Source organism: Gallinula chloropus, assembly GCF_964237585.1.
Source record: "Gallinula chloropus genome assembly, chromosome: 2".
Lineage (NCBI taxonomy): Eukaryota > Metazoa > Chordata > Aves > Gruiformes > Rallidae > Gallinula > Gallinula chloropus.
The window spans coordinates 163,267,714-163,285,549 of NC_140086.1; the positions used below are offsets into that span (position 1 = coordinate 163,267,714).

At 58.0% G+C, this 17,836-nt stretch overlaps 1 protein-coding gene across 1 annotated transcript in view; it reads left to right on the forward strand.

Moving 5' to 3' along the window:
• DHX30 (DExH-box helicase 30) overlaps positions 1 to 15,915 on the forward strand; it is a gene marked incomplete at its 5' end in the record, with an annotated part of 32,921 nt that extends 17,006 nt beyond the window's left edge. Inside the window, 15 exons of the mRNA XM_084260714.1 lie at positions 22 to 148; positions 906 to 1,055; positions 2,375 to 2,527; positions 4,792 to 5,613; positions 6,690 to 6,768; positions 9,182 to 9,286; positions 10,361 to 10,536; positions 11,910 to 12,116; positions 12,465 to 12,546; positions 13,007 to 13,200; positions 13,280 to 13,439; positions 13,683 to 13,840; positions 14,328 to 14,431; positions 14,557 to 14,696; positions 15,346 to 15,915. Coding sequence (XP_084116840.1) covers positions 22 to 148; positions 906 to 1,055; positions 2,375 to 2,527; positions 4,792 to 5,613; positions 6,690 to 6,768; positions 9,182 to 9,286; positions 10,361 to 10,536; positions 11,910 to 12,116; positions 12,465 to 12,546; positions 13,007 to 13,200; positions 13,280 to 13,439; positions 13,683 to 13,840; positions 14,328 to 14,431; positions 14,557 to 14,696; positions 15,346 to 15,581 — 2,893 coding nt within the window. The 3' untranslated portion in view covers positions 15,582 to 15,915. The remainder of the gene's footprint in view (positions 1 to 21; positions 149 to 905; positions 1,056 to 2,374; positions 2,528 to 4,791; positions 5,614 to 6,689; positions 6,769 to 9,181; positions 9,287 to 10,360; positions 10,537 to 11,909; positions 12,117 to 12,464; positions 12,547 to 13,006; positions 13,201 to 13,279; positions 13,440 to 13,682; positions 13,841 to 14,327; positions 14,432 to 14,556; positions 14,697 to 15,345) is intronic.
• Between the last annotated feature and the right edge of the window lie 1,921 nt (positions 15,916 to 17,836).

Genomic DNA, 17,836 nt, shown 5'->3' on the forward strand with positions numbered 1-17,836 from the left:
CTCTTCTCACCTTCTGTCTAGCCGAGGAGGGAGTTCCATTGAAATGACAGATGACAACACTGCCATCCGCGCCCTGACGCAGTTCCCACTTCCCAAAAACCTCCTGGCCCAAGTGATTCAGATTGCCACCTCTTCCTCCACAGTCAAGGTAAGGTGCTCTTTGACCTCTGCCAGGGATGAAGCTTAAAGACTCCCAACTGGAATCCATCTGGGGGCTTTTTTGGGGCAGCTGAGGACTGGGGAGGGAAGGGGAGTTAAAACAAGGCCTAACAAAATCAGTCTGAGGAGCAAGGCAAAGACTATGTGGTGAGAATTGAGGCAGCATATTGATAGCAGCGTGGGGAATGTTGTTACTCGAGGCCAGGGCAAGAGAGGAGCAGCTGTCTGGATCAAGGACAACATTTGCTGAGGTGGTAGCTTTGCATGTCCCCACATACCTGTAGCAAACAGGTTTGTGTTGCTCAGAGCAGCGTGTAATTTCTGTGCTGCTGGAATCCTTCCACAACTCAAGTCTTGCTGGTATGTGGTGATCCTTCTCCTGGGTGTGTGTCATAGAATCCTAGAATCCCAGACTGGTCTGGGCTGGGAGGGACCCCAAGGATCCCAGAGCTCCAACCCCCTGCCACAGGCAGGGCCACCAACCTCCAGGCCTGGAGCTACACAGGGTTGCCCAGGTCACCCACCCCCTTCCCAGACCTCGTGTGCTTAGCAGACAGACAGTAGCTGTACTCTGCCCCACAGGTTCCCAGCGAGCAGAGGTCAGAGCATTAAACCTCTTCCATCACCCTGTAATAAACCCCAAACCAATTTAAGCTCAGCCTGGAAATGCTGGGGTGGGTGTGAACCCCCTGCCTAGCTCTGTGGGCTCGTAACGCGGCGCCTGACGGAGCCCACCTGTCTTTCAGGAGTACATGCAGTTCCGGACAGTGGGCACCAAGACCAAGATCTGCAAGCTCACGCTGCGCTGGCCCTGCCCCATGACCTTCGCTGCCAAGGGCCGTCGCAAAGTGGAGGCAGAAAACAAAGCAGCAGCTCTGGCCTGTCAGAAGCTTAAGGTACGAGCATGTGGCTCCTGCATCTCCATCCCAGTGTGTCCATGGATGGAGGCTCCTTGCACATGACTTTATTTCAGCCTGATGGGGTGATGCCTGAACCTTTCTGATCTTTGACCTCAAGCTTAATAACTGCATGCTCCCAAAGCTTGGGATTCAGTTCTGACTGCTGTTGTACCCCTTCTAGTGTCTCATCTGGGGTGATTGATGCCTTTAAGGCTGCTGGGCTTGTTCTGAGCCCCCAGCAAAGTGATGTGTGAGGATCATAGAATCATAGGGGTTGGAAGGGACCTCTAGAGCTCATCGGGTCCAACCCCCCTGCCAAAGCAGCTCCCCAGCTCCTATTGCACAGGGCGGCGTCCAGACGGGGCTGGAATCTCTCCAGAGATGGAGACTCCACACCCCCTGGGCAGCCTGTCCCAGGGCTCCCTCACCCTCACCAGCAAGAAGTTCTTCCCCACATTGGGGGGAACTCCCTGGGCTCCAACTTGAGCCCATCGCCCCTTGTCCTGCCCCCACAGACCACTGAAAAGGGGCTGCCCATTTCTCCCTGCATCCCATATTTAAGATACTTATAAACATTAATAAGGTGCCCCCTTAGTCGTCTTTTGTCCAGGCTGAACAGCCCCAACTCCCTCAGCCTTTCATCCCAAGGGAGATGCTGCAGGCCCTTCAGCATCTCTGTCCCTCCTCTGGATTCTCTCCAGGACATCCCTGGCTCACCCACCCCCTGGGCAGCCTGGGCCAGTATCTGACCCTCCTTTCAGCACAGACATTGTTCCTGACGTCCAACCTCAGCTTCCCCTGATGCTGCTTCAGGCCCTTTCCCCTCCTCCCATCTCCTGGCCCCTGGCTGCAGAGACCATCGCCCACCTCTCTGCACCCTCCTGCCAGGGCAGGGCAGGGCAGGGCAGGGCAGGGGGGAGAAGGGCTCCCCTCAGCCTCCTCTGCTCCAGGCTCAGCACCCCCAGCTCCCTCAGCCGCTCCTCGCAAGCTTTGCTGCTCTCCAGCCCCTTCCCCAGCCTGGTTGCCCTTCTCTGGACACGCTCCAGGACCTCCAGCTCCTGCTGGGACTCAGGGGCCCACAACTGGACCCAGCACTTGAGGTGGGGCCTCCCCAGAGCTGAGCACAGGGGGATGATCACCTCTCTGGCCCTACTGGCCACACTGTTATGTGTCTTGGTTCTTGCTGGGCCAAGAGCAGGGCGTGATGGATTTGGGATATGGGGACAGGAGACACGCAGGAGCCATGTGTGTACATCCCAGCACTTCATACACAGCCATCTTGTGCCTGACAGTGATGTCTACCCCTTCCTTTGCAGAGCCTTGGCTTGGTGGACAAGAACAACAACCCCCTCAGCCATGCTATGTACAACATGACGTCGCTCCGGGAGCTTGGGGAGAACCAAAGGAAACCCTGTCACATCAAGGTCCCCGAAGCCACCCTGCGCAAGATCGAGAACTACCTGAACCACGTAAGGCTCCCTCAGCCACCCAGCAATCCCCTTCTTGGCTGGTCCCATTTCACTGCAGGAATGGCACAGGGGCTGAAAGCATCGGGCCAAAATGTTGAGGGGATTGGTGGCTGGATAGTTTGCTAGAAAAAAAGGATCACAGAATCACTAGGTTGGAAAAGACCTTTGAGATCATCAAGTCCAACCAATCCCATTTTAAGCTAAACCAGATCCCTAAGTACCTCATCTACCCTTATTTTAAACACACCCAGGGAAGGTGACTCAACCCCCTCCCTGGGCAGCCTGTTCCAGCCCTGACAACTCTTTCAGTAGAAGATTTTTTCCTAACATCTGCTCTGACCCTGTCATGGGGCAGTTTGAGCCCATTGACCCTTGTCTATCACCTGTCCCCTGGCTGAAGAGACCATCACCCACCTCTCTACAACCTCCCCTCAGGTAGTTGTAGGTGGTGGGAAGGGCTCCCCTCAGCCTCCCCTTCTCCAGGCTGAACACCCCCAGCTCCCTCAGCCGCTCCTCAGAGGATTTTCCCTCCAGCCCCTTCCCCAGCCTGGTTGCCCTTCTCTGGACATGCTCCAGGACCTCCAGCTCCTGCTGGGACTCAGGGGCCCACAACTGGACCCAGCACTCCAGCTGCAGCCTCCCCAGTGCCCAGTCCAGGGACGTAATCACTTCCTTAGACCTACTGGCCACACTATTTCTGACACAAGCCAGGATGCCCTTGGCTTTCCTGGCCACATGGCCACACTGCTGGCTCATACTCAGCCTGCAGTCACCCAACACCCCCAGGTCCTTCTCCTCCTGACAGCTCTCCAGCCATCCTCCCCCAAGCCTGTAGCGCTGCCTGGGGTTGTTATGTCCAGTGTGCAGTGCTCTACACTTGGGACATAACAAGATCAGATCTGGGGAAGGGGAACCCTTCCTGGGCAGGGACCACCTGTGACATCCATCTATCAGGCCTCTGGGGTGTTACAGCGTGGAGCTGGGCTTGCTGGTGGCTCCTTTGCAGGCTCAGGAATGCTGCCCTGTGCAGTTCATTGTGCTGGTTGGGCCTCACAGCTTTACAAGGACCCGGTGCTGGGTTTCCCTTGGGGAATTTCCCTCTGGGTATTGTACCTTAGTGCTGGGTGCAGGTCCCCAGGCACCTGTGGGACTGGTGTCCCTGGGACCATGCCCTGTCAAAGCCAGGGATGGCACTAAGGTTGGAGGAGGTTGAGCACAGCTCAGGTATGAATGTGTGGAGCTTACTGCAGAGCTTGAAAACAACTCCAGTGCTTGGAAGTTGGCAGGGTGATCTTTACAGTATCCTACAGATCCCATAACGTAGACGAATCACAGACTCACAGAGCTGTAGGGGCTGGAAGACACCCCCAGAGCCCATGGGGTCCAACCCCCTGCCCAAGCAGGGTCCCTAGGACAGGGGCTGGAATCTCTCCAGAGAAGGAGACCCCACACCCCCCTGGGCAGCCTGTCCCAGTGCTCTGAAGCAGTTGTAGAGAGACAGGCCTGTGTTGAAGACAACAGCTGCTCCCAAGTGTCCTGCTGTAAGGGGTTGAACTGTAAGATTTAGAGAAGTTAGGAGGAGCAGCGTGGTGAAGGGACTTGTCTGCCTCCTGTGCTCACTCAAGCTGTCCCAGTGTGTGTGGCAGGCTTGGCTCTGTGGCTCCAAGTAAGGCAGAACCCAGAAGTCCTGACCTGTGGCCAGACTCATCCTGCAAACAGCTGGGCCAGTGCTTTGGTTTGTGTGGCAGATCACTGCTGACCCATCTCTGCTCCTTTTAGTTCTTCCTGTGGGTTGTGGGACTTGTGCTTTTTCTTTTGCCAAGATAGAATATTTCTGGCTTGGCTGAACGCTTGTATTTCGTGCAAGTGACATGTCTGGGGTCCCTGAGGGAGAGGGGTGGGTGGTGGTGTGACATGATAGCTCCCAAACATTGTCTTTGAGGGGCTGCTGCATCACTTCATGCAGCGTAGGCCCTGACCTCAGGAGCCCAAGTTCCCTTTCTGTGCCTGTCAGTTCAGGTGTTGGCTCTACCACCTCTCTCAGCACAGGGGAGATGCAGGGAGTGTCCCAAGCGAGTTCTCACTTTAAATAATCTCAGTTTGGAACATTAGTGGCTGAGATACCTGAAGTCTGCAAAGACTTTGGCAAAGCTTCACCGCAAAGCCAGTCTGGCTGAGTCTGTTCCAAGCACTTCTGTGTTCCTGCCCTTCTCAGGACCAGCACTAATCTCTCTGTCCCTGCCAACTTTCTCCATCTCTCCCAGTATCCAGTGGACATCAGGGAATCCAGGCCACGGATTGCTGATGACATGATGAACCTGAGCAAGGAATCTGGTGCGATAAGCGACGCGATCACAGGAAAGACCTATATCCCCATGTTGGAAGCCGAGGAAGTGCGCCTTAGCCAGAACCTCCTGGCCCTCTGGAAAAGGAGAGGATCCTCATGGCAGGAGAGCCACCCGCTGCCAGTAGATCCTCACAAGGACACCATCCTGTCAGCCATTGAGCAGAACCCTGTAGTGGTAATAGCAGGAGACACAGGCTGTGGGAAAACCACCAGGATCCCTCAGCTCCTGCTGGAACACTACATCCTGGAGGGACGCGGCGCCCGCTGCAACGTGGTGATCACCCAGCCCAGGAGGATCAGCGCCATCTCGGTCGCCCAACGCGTGGCACAAGAGTTGGGTCCCAACATGAGGAAGAACGTGGGCTACCAGGTGCGACTGGAGAGCAAGCCCCCAGCCCGGGGAGGAGCCCTGCTCTTCTGCACCGTGGGCATCCTGCTGCGGAAGCTGCAGGGGAACCCCAGCCTGGAGGGCGTCAGCCACGTGGTGGTCGATGAGGTCCACGAGCGAGATGTCAACACCGATTTCCTGCTCATCCTGCTGAAGGGCATCCAGAAGCTCAACCCCGACCTGCGCCTGGTCTTAATGAGTGCCACAGGAGACAATCAGCGCTTCTCACACTACTTTGGGGATTGCCCTGTGGTCAAGGTGCCGGGTTTCATGTACCCGGTGAAGGAGTACTACCTGGAGGAGATCCTGGCCAAGCTGGGCCGGCACCGACACCGGCACTACGAGATCAAGGTGGGTCTGCAGCCTCTTGTCGAAGCTTTTCCCTTGGGATGAGCCACCAGCTTCTGGTGTATCAGCAGGGGAGAGTCTGGGCCTGGAACTGGTCCTGCTTTCCTGTGGTGGTTGGTCTGTGGTTGCTTAGCTTTAACTCCATGTCAACCAGAGTCAGCTTAGTAGAACTCCAGAGTATCTGGATTAAATTATGGATAGAGGTGGCTTCAGATTTGGGTCTGAGTTACTTTTATCCCTCTTTGAAGTTTGTTTATGTTTGAGTAAGCCAGCAGCTCATTGCACTTGTGGATGTAAATGTGTGGATGCAGACTTCAACATCGGCATGCTCTGTGCCAGCCTGCTCCAGGACCAGGGTGGTTACAGCTTACAGCAGCCTGTTACCTCTGTGCTCACCATCCCATGGGAGAAAATTCCCTGATTGATGCTTTTTGTGACTGATCACTGTTTGGAAAACAGCCCCCAGATGCATGCTCTCTGCTGTGGGTAATCCTCCTTCAGTTCTGGAGGTGCAGAACCATTGAGGTTGGTGGGGATCTCATCTGGCCCAGCCTGCTGAATCCCATTCCTCCAGCCCAGTTGTGATTCCTCAGCAGACATGCTGAGGAGGGTGTCCCATTGCTTTCAGGGCAATCTTCCCATTTCTGTTGTGGCTGGGATTTTACCTGCTCTTTCCAAGCTGGTCTGACAGGTGTGTTCCAAATTCCCCAGAGCTACAAAAGCTGCTGCTCGGTGCTGGGTGGATTGGAAGTCCCACATGCCTACAGCCCAGTTTTGTCCCCAAAATTCCATGCTACTTGTCAGGTGCTGCTCAGTAGAGGTACACAGATAGCTCCAGCAAACAGGAAAGGGACTGCATATCCTCACTGCACAGCAGAGGAAACTGGCAGCACTTGTGACCAGAGCAGGTTCCAGATGGACCTGAAACCAGGCTCCTGAGGTTCCTGGCTCCTCAGCCTGGGCATGCCATCCAAGAACAGGCATTCAGTCTCTCCTGAAGATGCTCTGGGAGGCTGTGTGCCTTTCTGCTGTCTGCTAGAACGCTGCTCATTTATCTGCTTGTGTCCTGTTTATTCCAGCAATCAGATGATGAATGTGTCCTTGATCTTGATCTGATCACTGACCTCGTCCTCCAGATTGATGCCCACGGAGAACCAGGTAGGTTCTGCCTCACCCTCTTCCTTTTACCTTTGGCTGGGAAGGAAGTGAACCCTGCAGAGCCCAAATTTTGCTGGGCTGACTCCTGCAAGGCCACCCTCAATTCTGATCAGCCCAGTGGTCTCAAGCAGTGTGATGTGGGCTAATTCCAAGTCTCTGGCTAAGACAACAGAGTCCTCAGCTCATCTTGAGATGCTGCTGTCCCCAGGGTGAAGGGCAGCTCTCCTTTGTGCTCCAATGTTTGCAACTTCCTGGCACATTCATTATTTTTCTGGGTGCAGCCCCCCTGTTGAACACCTTTGCCTGGGAGGTGGCAGGACTCTCAGCTGACTTCTGAGAGGTCTCAGTGTTTCAAAGCTAGGAGAAGGTATTAGCTCAGGAACTAGGGAAGCCTGGTGTGGTTTAACCCAGTGGGCAGCTCAAAGAACCACCAGCACTCTGCTCCCTCCCCCTGTACCCCAGGGAGAGGGTTGGAAAGCAAAAGGTAAAGCTTGAGGGCTGAGATAAAGGTGGTTGAACAGCACAGGATGTTGTCTTTGAGCCCAAGGGGATGAGGTTGAACCAGGCCAAGGGCAGAGTCCTGCCCATGGGACACCCCGACCCCGAGCAGCGCTACAGGCTGGGGCAGGGGGCTGGAGAGCTGCTGGGGAGAAGGAGCTGGGGGTGCTGGGGGACTGGGACTGCCCAGGAGCCAGCAGTGTGCCCGGGGGGCCAGGAAGGCCAAGGGCATCCTGGCTGGTGTCAGAGCCAGGGCAGGGCTTGTGCCCCTGGGCTGGGCACTGGGGAGGCTGCAGCTGGAGTGCTGGGTCCAGTTGTGGGCCCCTGAGTCCCAGCAGGAGCTGGAGGTCCTGGAGCGTGTCCAGAGAAGGGCAACCAGGCTGGGGAAGGGGCTGGAGAGCAGCAAAGCTTGCGAGGAGCGGCTGAGGGAGCTGGGGGTACCTGCTGCTAGTGAGGAAAATTAACTACCCCAACCGAAACACAGGGTGTCTTTCTGTCCTTTAAAACCTTGCCCATGTGAGCTCACAGGAGCACACAGCAGGGATGGAGTCTAGATGGATGTTCCCCTGGGTCTCAGTTCCTGTGTCAGGTGTTTGTCACTAGTTTGGGGTAAGTATGATGCAGGTTTCTCTGCCCTGCTCAGGCCCCACCTGGAGTGTTGTGTCCAGGTCTGGGCTCCCTGGGATCAACCAGCCAGGGATCTCCTGGAGAGAGTCCAGAGGAGGGACAGAGATGCTGAAGGGCCTGGAGCATCTCCCCTGGGAGGAAAGGCTGAGGGAGCTGGGGCTGTTCAGCCTGGAGAGAAGAGCCTGAGAGGGGATCTGATCACTGGTTCTCAAGAGCTGAAGGGTGGGAGCCAGGGGGCCATGGGCAGCCTCTGCTCAGTGTCTGTGGGGACAGGACAAGGGGCGATGGGCTCAAGTTGGAGCCCAGGGAGTTCCCCCCCAATGTGGGGAAGAACTTCTTGGTGGTGAGGGTGAGGGAGCCCTGGGACAGGCTGCCCAGGGGGTGTGGAGTCTCCTTGTCTGGAGAGATTCCAGCCCCTGTTCTAGGGACCCTGCTTGGGCAGGGGGTCGGACCCCCTGGGCTCTGGGGGTCCTTCCAACCCCTGTGATTCTGTGAGTCTGTGGTTCTGTTTCCTTAGAGATCAGCTGGCAGGTGACATCACAGCCCAGGGCCCTGCTCTTCATTTTGTTTCTTGGGCTAAAGGCTGCTGGATTTGAGGAAATGTCCTGGTTTGGTCAGGCTGGAGTTACCTTCTCCTGCAGCAGCGGGTGGGATGCTGTGTTGGGTGTCAGGATGGGCAGTGCTGGTAACACCCTGATGGTTTCAGTTGTGTCACAGTCAAGGACTTTCCCAGCTCTTCCAATTTCTCTGTTCATGAGAAAGGAGGGGACCCAGCCAGGACAGGTGACCCAGGCTGGCCAAAGGGGTATCCCATGGCAGTGACACCCTGCTCAGTGTAAAGGGGGCTGGGGGGAGGAGCAGGGGGTGGCTCCAGGACACAGGGGTTTTGGGGGACGGTCGGGTCCCGGGACGGCTCTGGGTGGCTCGGCCTGAGCTGTGGGGTCGGTGGGAACCTGCACTGTGTGTCCCAGCTCTGCAGCCCTGTCAGCACTGTTAGATTTGATCCATCTGCTGTTCCAGTGAACTCTCCTTATCCCAACCCACGGGCTTTGGCTTTCCTGGGTTTGGGGTTGTTATTTGCCCCTTCCTTTTCCCTTCCCTTCCCTCACACCCCCCCCTTCCCCTGCTCTTCTCCTTTAAGGAGCAGGCAGCTGCGTGGGTCTCTGCTCTCAGCCGGGGTAGAACCATGACAGGAAACAATGAGCAGCAGAAACAGTTTCTGTGTCTCCAGCTGGGGAAAAGCTCTTGGATTTCTGTGTGGCTGTTCTTAACTCTTGCTCTGTTTCAGGTGGGATCCTCTGCTTCCTCCCTGGCTGGCAGGAAATCAAAGGAGTGCAGCAGCGCCTGCTAGAGATGCTGGGATCTCAGAACAGCCGGTACCTCGTCTTACCAGGTGAGGTGGCTCCTTTTCCTCCCAGGATTTGGGGGAACAGATGGACCAGTTGACTCCCTGAGCCCCCTCAGCTGTTGCACGCTGATACAGAGCGAGTTTGATGCTCTGATGTATGTGCTTGTTGTGCAATGGTGCATGTGAAGCACAAGTAACTCCTAGCAGAAGCCTTCCAACCCCATAAGTGATCAAAGAAACTGGCTTCCTCTGCCTCTGGCAATTCAGACTCAGGCAGGGAGGAAACAGCTACATTCTGGCTGCATGCTGAGCCTACACAGAGCAGACCTTCAGGACCTGTTTGTGGGATGGAGATGTACTCTGTAGCTCAGCTTTGATAGTGAATTTAATGCTCTGTATCCCAGGAGGGACATTTATAACCAACCACAGTGTTACTCTGTCAAGATGTAGGATTTTTGGGGCAGGTTTGGTTTTTTTGGGGGGGTTGTTTACCAGTCCTCATTTGGTGTCAACTCAAGGCCAGCCAGGAGCAGGATTGTGGGCAGCTCACGTGCTAGTAATGGCCAGTGTTCTTCTTGGTGTAAGCTGTGTGTTGTTGCTCTCCCCTGCTGCTCTGGGCTGTTGCTGGGAATTTCTCTAGATCTCTGATACACAACAGGGCAAACAGCAATACAGAAGAGTTACAGGCCTTGCTGGTACCCATTTTTGACCAAGTGAAGCCAAGTGACAATGAGGACACCCCATTCCCCTGCCCCATAGGCCTTTTGGAAAGGTGGGGGGCCAGCAGGATGGACAGTGGGAGTTGGGACTTCTGCCTCTGGTGCCTCCTTGGCATCAGCAGGACCTCAGATCTGCCAGGGCTGGGTGACATTCTGAGCGCATGCTGATGCCAAGTGTTGAAACAAGGGCTTCCCAAATGGTGTGTGGAAGATTTTCTCCAGGGTCTGGGGGCAGGACACTGCTGGCAGTGACCATTTAAAGGTGGTGTCCCCATTTCTGACCCCCCCATCTCTAGAAGGAGGAGGTGATGGTACAAAAAAGCAGAGAATCCCCTCTCGCCTCGGCTGTGTAGTGCAGAGCAGCTCAGCAGGGCAGGCCTGACTGGTTTTTCTCTCCCAGTGCACTCCAACATCCCCATGATGGACCAGCAAAACATCTTCCAGCGGCCTCCACCTGGAGTCAGGAAGATTGTCCTGGCCACCAACATCGCTGAGACCTCCATCACCATCAACGACATCGTCCACGTGGTGGACAGCGGCACGCACAAGGAGGAGCGCTACGACCTGAAGACCAAGGTACCCCTCCTTTCTTGCCTCTGAGTGTGTTTGGGACCTGCTGGAGCTAATGGATGTTCTCAGAGCAAGGGCTGAGATGCTGTTAATGGGGTGACCACAGAGCTGCTTCCCATTTGGCCTCTGTGGCACTATGTTGGGAACAGAGTGTTTGCCTTCCCCAAGCTGGAACAAAATCCAGCTGGAGGCCGGTCAGGAGTGGCACCCCCAGGGCTCAGTGCTGGGTCCAGCTCTGTTCAACATCTTTATCAGTGACCTGGGTGAAGGGATGGGATGTTCCCTCAGCCAATCTGGGGCTGACTCTGAGCTGGGAGGAAGTGTGGATCTGCCTGAAGGTGGGGAGGCTCCTCAGAGGGACCTGACCAGGCTGGAGCCATGGGCTGAGCCCAAGGGGATGAGGTTCAAGCAGGCCAAGGGCAGAGTCCTGCCCATGGGACACCCCGACCCCGAGCAGCACTACAGGCTGGGGCAGGGGGCTGGAGAGCTGCTGGGGAGAAGGACCTGGGGGTGTTGGGGGCCTGGGACTGCCCAGGAGCCAGCAGTGTGCCCGGGGGGCCAGGAAGGCCAAGGGCATCCTGGCTTGTCAGAGCCAGCGTGGCCACAGGGCCAGGGCAGGGCTTGTGCCCCTGGGCTGGGCACTGGGGAGGCTGCAGCTGGAGTGCTGGGTCCAGTTGTGGGCCCCTGAGTCCCAGCAGGAGCTGGAGGTCCTGGAGCGTGTCCAGAGAAGGGCAACCAGGCTGGGGAAGGGGCTGGAGAGCAGCAAAGCTTGCGAGGAGCGGCTGAGGGAGCTGGGGGTGCTGAGCCTGGAGCAGAGGAGGCTGAGGGGAGCCCTTCTCCCCCCTGCCCTGCCCTGCCCTGCCCTGGCAGGAGGGTGCAGAGAGGTGGGCGATGGTCTCTGCAGCCAGGGGCCAGGAGCTGGGAGGAGGGGCAATGGGCTCAAGCTGCCCCAGGGCAGGGTCAGCTCAGCTGGGAGGGCAAAGTTCTTCCCTGGCAGAGCTGTGGGGCTGTTGTGTCTGCTCCCCCTCCCTGGGCTAGAAGACCTTACAGGGCCGGGTGGCGATTCCCACTCTGGAACACTTCTAGTTTCAAACAACCCTTTCAGGTTTGCCCAGTTTTCTCCCAGTGCAGCCCCTGAGTGCTGTGGTGGACCCTGGGCAGCGCCGTGACGCGGGGCCAAGGCAGGTGGCCAGCAGATGGCATCAGGGTCTCATCAGTGCACCGAGCGGCTCAGGCCTTGGCACCGCTGCACTGCAGGATGCAGGGGACTGGGAGAGGCTTTCCTCACCCTTCAGCAGGGTGGGCTGTTGGACCCCAGTCGTCTTGGTGATCTGTGGGCTGGCTGGAAGGCTGTGAGTGCCTAATCCCTCTCCTCCTAGGTGTCCTGCCTGGAAACAGTGTGGGTGTCCAAGTCCAACGTGGTGCAGAGGCGAGGCCGCGCTGGCCGCTGTCAGTCAGGGTTTGCTTATCACCTCTTCCCCCGGAGCCGCCTGGACAAGATGCCAACTTACCAGGTTCCAGAGATCCTGAGAACCCCCTTAGAGAACCTGGTGGTTCAGGCCAAGATCCACATGCCAGAGAAAACGGTAAGCACAGGACATGCCTGCAGCACCACAGCAGGATGCAGCCAGCCTGCTGCCAGCTCCAGAGATGTGATTTGACTGCAAACACGAGTAGGAAAAACCCAAGACACTGATGGCTTCACTTCCCTAAACGCTGTGTGGGGACGCTCAGACTGAAAACACATGGGTTACTTAGGTGATGGGAGTGTGTTGGAAAGACTTCAGGCTGAGCTCGTCTCCCTGTGGGCAGGGAGGGAGCTGCATTTGCAGGCTGGGCCCCCAGAGCAGGGCAGGGTGCTCCCCCAGCTCCCCCACTCTCCTCCTGGAAACACGCCTTTGTTATTTCTTTTTCCCTTCCCCACTGTGCCACAGGCAGTCGAGTTTCTCTCCAAGGCTCTGGACAGCCCTGACATCAAAGCTGTGGATGAAGCGGTGATCCTGCTGCAGGAGATCGGTGAGCTAATGCCATGTCCTGGTGTGGGTGGGATGGACACAGGATCCTGTGGGACAGCTGGGGCAGGATTGGCCCTGGGTATAGGGATGGCAGCTGACAAGGACTTCCCAAACCACGCACCCTGTGGTGTCTTCTCTTTGGGAAGTGGGGAGAACTTCCCATGGATTAAAAAAGAAGAAGAGGGTGGGGAGATGATAGAGAAAGAAGGAGAGTTGGGATCCAGAGCTCATAGCTGAGGTCCTGATGATTGTCATCTGGCTGCTGCAGCCTTTCCTCAGCCAAGGTTAGACCTGGGAGATTCTGGGTGCTGACGGCACCCACACTGCGCCTCTCCCGGAGGTGACACCAGCCCGTCCCAGCCTGGCAGGCGTGTTCTGGCAGCTCCCCAAAGGCGCCCTCAGCCACCTCTTTGGCCCCTGTCAGAGCTGATGGAGGTGCCCCGTGGGGGGCTGTGTTTCAGGAGTGCTGGACCAGCGAGAAGCCCTCACCACTCTGGGCAAACGCCTCGCCCAGATCTCCACGGATCCTCGGCTGGCCAAGGCCATTGTCTTGGCCTCCATCTACCGCTGCCTCCACCCGCTGCTCGTCATCGTTTCCTGCCTCACCCGGGACCCCTTCAGCAGCAGCCTGCAGAACCGTGCGGAGGTGGACAAGGTGAGGAACCCCCCTGAGAGGAGGGCAGGAGGCGGGCAGGGAAGGGGCTGCCACTGCCTGACACGTGTGTCCATCCCAGGCCAAGGCTGTTCTGAGCCGGGAGAGCGGGAGCGATCACCTGGCCTTTGTCAGAGCCGTGGCGGGCTGGGAGGAGGTGCTGAGACGCAGAGACAGTCGTGCCAGGGATAACTACCTGCAGGACTATTACCTGTACGGCCCCAGCCTTCGCTTCATCAACGGTGAGTGTCCTGCTTGTCCCCTCTGTCCCCAGAGAGGCTGGTGTGCCGGTGGGGGAGGTGGCACAGGAAGGGGTGGGCTGGGGGGGAGGCTGCTGGAGCGGGCGCGGGTTCTGGTTTGAGGCAGGGCCAGGGTGCACCTCCTGCCCTAGCACCAAGGGTGAGACAGTGCTGCCCTGCCCAGCTCCTTCTGTTCAGAGCGAAGGAGAGAGAGAGTTCCATTCCCTGGCTGTCTCCTCCCTCTAGGCCTTGTCAAGCAGTTCTCTGAGAACCTCTACGAAGCCTTCCTGGTGTCATCGCCATCGGACTGCACCATGCCCTCCTCTGTGTGTAACCAGTACAGCGAAGAGGAGGAACTGGTCAAGGGAGTCCTCATGGCTGGGCTCTACCCCAACCTCATCCAGGTACTGGCTCCCCACTCTGCCATCACTCCCCTGGGCACTGTGGGTGGCATGGGGAAGCGTGGAGGTGTTGGTGCTGGAGACACTCATGCTGTCATGGGAGTGTGTGTCTTAGGCTGCCTGCCTGCACTACTGCCTGCAGCTCCAGCACCATCCCATGATCCCTTTTTGTGAGGAGCAGCCACCCCATCCTGCTCAGGGCCCTGCTTGGGGGTGTGCTGCCAGGCTGGAAGCCATCAGGGTGGCATCTCCCTGTCCTGTTTGCTGCCCCTCATGTTTGGTAGCTGCTGGCTCTGGTCACCCCATGTATGTACTGTGGTAACACAGTGTTGCTACCAGGGGTGGAGGAACATGCCGACACCTCCTCACAGGGAGGAGGGAGCTGTAGGAAAGCCAGGCTGGTGCTGGAGCTGCTCCTCTCAGGGGGTGATGCAGCTGCTCCTGATCACCACCTGATGAGGGGGTGATGCAGCTGCTCCTCTCCTTCCAGGTGCGACAAGGCAAAGTGACCCGTCAGGGGAAGTTCAAGCCCAACAGCTACGCGTATCGGACGAAGGCCGGCACCGTGCTGCTCCACAAGTCCACCATCAACAGGTGGGTGATCGTGTTTGTCCGTTGGGACCCCACACCACGTGCATCACGGCACCAACCGCCTCCGCCACGGGTGCCGGTACCGGCGAGCTCCGCCTGTGCGTGACGGAGCTGTTCCCCCTGTGCAGGGAGGCCTCCAAGCTGTACAGCCGCTGGCTGACGTACTTCATGGCGGTGAAGTCCAACGGTGGGGTGTTTGTGCGGGACTCCTCCCAGGTCCACCCGCTCGCCGTGCTGCTCATGACTGACACGGATATCCATGTCCGAGGTGAGTGAGGGCCGCCGCGTCCTCCTGCACGTCCTTTGTGCTGCTGCAGCTCCTCCTGCTGCGCCTCACGACCCAGCACCCTGCTTCCAGAGTCTAGGGGGCTGAGAGGTGGCTGCCCCTGCTCCCTACCATGAGCAGCTCTGCTGCTGCTTTGGCCAGTGTCTCCAGAGCCTCTTGCTTTGGACCGGGTGTTGCTGTAGTGATGATGATTTGTGAGCCGCTCTCAGCTGCGGCTCTCCAGGGCACAGAGGAACCTGGGTGGCAGGCAGGCTGAGCATGTGGGGTTGTGCCTGGAGCTGCAGCCTTGAGGGCTGAGGGGTTGGGGAGGAGCAAGTCCTTCTCCCCACGGGCACCTTGCTTTGGCCTGTGAGTTTTGGCAGCGCTGCTGGTGGTGTCTTGCCCTCGAGCTCGGGTGGGCTGCGCAGTCAGTCACCTCCTGTGGGGAGATGGGAGAATTCCAGCGTGCCAGGCTGGATCCCTGCCTGCCTTTTGTGGGAGCTGCTTGAGCCCCCAGACTCCGGCCAGAATGAATGTGGGGGCAGCCCCAGGCTGCCCCTGGCACCGATGCAGGCGAGAGCCAAGCGGCCAGCGCGGTCCCACCAGCTCCACACCCTTCCTGCTTCTCACCTCCTCTCTTCTTCCCACTAAGACGACGGCTGGCGAGCGACGGTCTCCCTGACAGACAGTGACCTCCTGGTGCTGGAGGGAGACTCCTACACCATCCGCCTGCTGCGTGACTTCCGCGTGTCGCTCTCCAAGATGGTGGAGACGTGCCTGTGCTACGAGATGGCAGCCATCCCCGGGGACCTGCACCACCAGCACAGCCAGCTGCTCGACATCCTGGTGGATCTGCTCAAAGGCCCTCCTGGCAGCTTCGGCGCTTAGGCGGAGCTGGAGGATTTGTGTGGGGACTTGTAATTTGTATAAAGATGTTCACAAATGTTTATTTAAATAAAAGTTCTATTTATCCCTTGTGAAGTCATCTCTCTCCATCCTAGAAGATTAATGTTGTCTCAATCTTCCCCGCTGTCGGCTCTCCGCATGGTCACCGCCGAGGAAGAACCAGCACCGCGCCGGGAGCGCCGAGGGACCCTGCCGCCGGCGTTGCGGACACCCACCCGCCTCCTGCGCTCTCAAGGGCGACAGTCCCCGAACTGGAACCACGAGGACGCGGCTGCTGCGGGCCGTTCTCTGCCCCATCCCCACGGGGCCCGGCTGGAGCAGCTCCGGGGCGAGAGCTACTTCCGGCTCAAGAGGACGGACGGACAGACGTCGGAGCCTGCAGCTGCACTCGTCTGGGGGAGCGTGGACCCGGCAGCTCCGGCGCAGGGGGAGGAAACAGCATCGTCTTCACTCTCCCCATCCCCGCTGCCCCGAGGACGGCGGAGGGGAGGAGGCCCCGGAGGTGACGCTCCACGCGGGATGGCCGAGCCTCACAGCGCGAGCGCAGGCGTGGCGTTACCAGTGTGAGATGGGACTTGTCCTCCCTGATCTGCCTGTACCTTTTTTGTCCTCTTGCTTTGGTGTTATTATTTCCCTTATTTTTTATTTCCCCTTCTCCCTACGCCGAGGAGGCCGGACGGATCCCTGGCGCTTGTGCAACACGGGACGCGACGATTGCAGGCGGCAGTCTGCCTGCGGGCGCCTTCTCCTGCGGGAAGCCAGGAGCTGAGGCCCCCAAATCCTTTGTTTTCCATGACCAGGGACCATATTTCTGCGGAAGGAGGATTGTGACAGGCGTTAAACGAGGAACCTGGAGTTTAAGCCCAGCTTTGCCTTTGGATTCCCTGTCAAATGAAGACAGTGACCTACCTCACAGGGCTGTTGTGAGGCTGCGTTGTGTTTGTGACGCCGGTGAGCGTGCTGGGGGCCCGGCCGCAGCGTCGTGCCCTCCCGGTTTGGAGGGGGGACGTGCTGCACCGCACCACGGGGCCGTGCGAGGTGTTGGCTGGGGGGTGGCTGCCGCTCTCCCCAGCAGCTGAGCGCGAGGCGGGCGCGGGGCCGGGGCTGCTTTGTTTTTATTCACCGTTTCTTAAGCTCTTTGTACTGAAATCAAGGTGAGGTTCAGCCGTGCTGAGCGCGGGTGCGACGCTGCACCCGGGAGCGACAGCCAGGGGCACCTGCCCTGACCCCCCCTGTGCCGGGAGCTGCCTTCCTCGGGGCCCCCAGTTCTCTCCTAAGATTTAATTTACTCGTCACGGCCTTTAATTAACAGAGGGCTGAGCTGATGGACTGGAGCGGGGCTGCGCGGGAGCCCCGCGGCTCCAGGGGCTGCGGGCATAAAGCACAAGGGCCGCAGTGGGGTGTAGGGCCGGGGTCTGCTCTGCTCCTGAGCCCCCCCCAGCCCCACTCCCCTGGGATGGGGGGGGCTGAGCCGGCACCTGCAGCCCGTGTTCGCTCCAAACTTTTCATCTTCATTTCACTTGCTTGAGGTTGTCACTATTATTTGACCAGTGTTCGTTTCTTTTCTCAGCCCCTATAATGGGCACTATGGTTTTCCCTTCCAGCAGGTTGAAAAGACAAAAAAAAGAGAAAAAGGTAAAAAAACCCCAAACAAAAAACCCAAGAAAAAAAAAAAAAAACTAAGCTATTGTCTAAATGGTTCCGAACTAGTGTGATATTGGGATACTTCAGTGGCTGTTATGTGATACTGGATCTTTTTACAACATAGATTAAAGACAATAAAAAGGGATAGAGTAGTAACTGCCTCTGTCCTCTGCCTTCTTTCCTTTCCTTTCCTGGTTGTGCTGTGTGGGCATGTACTTGGTTCCTGGCTGCTTTTCCTGGGCATGGAAAGATGGATGGGGGGGAACCTTGGAGCCCCTGGGAACCCTTGGCAGCCTGGGAGGCCCCAGCAGTCTTGGAGTCCCTGGGAGCCCCTTGGAGCCCCTTGGAGCCCCAGGAGCCTTGGAACCCCTGGGAGCCCCCAAGGAGCCTTGGAGCCCCTGGGAGCAGGTCCTGGCACTGTGGGGAGAGGGGAGGGGGCCACAACCATGCTGGGTGAAGCCTCCCAAGGGGTGAAGCTCACTGCCCGAGCAAGGGGATAGTGGGACCTTAGTGGGGACCTTGGGCCTGGCTGCTGCTCCCAGAGGAGCTGAGGGGGAGGGGCAGGAGGAAGATGCTTCCAGGGGTGCGTGGCT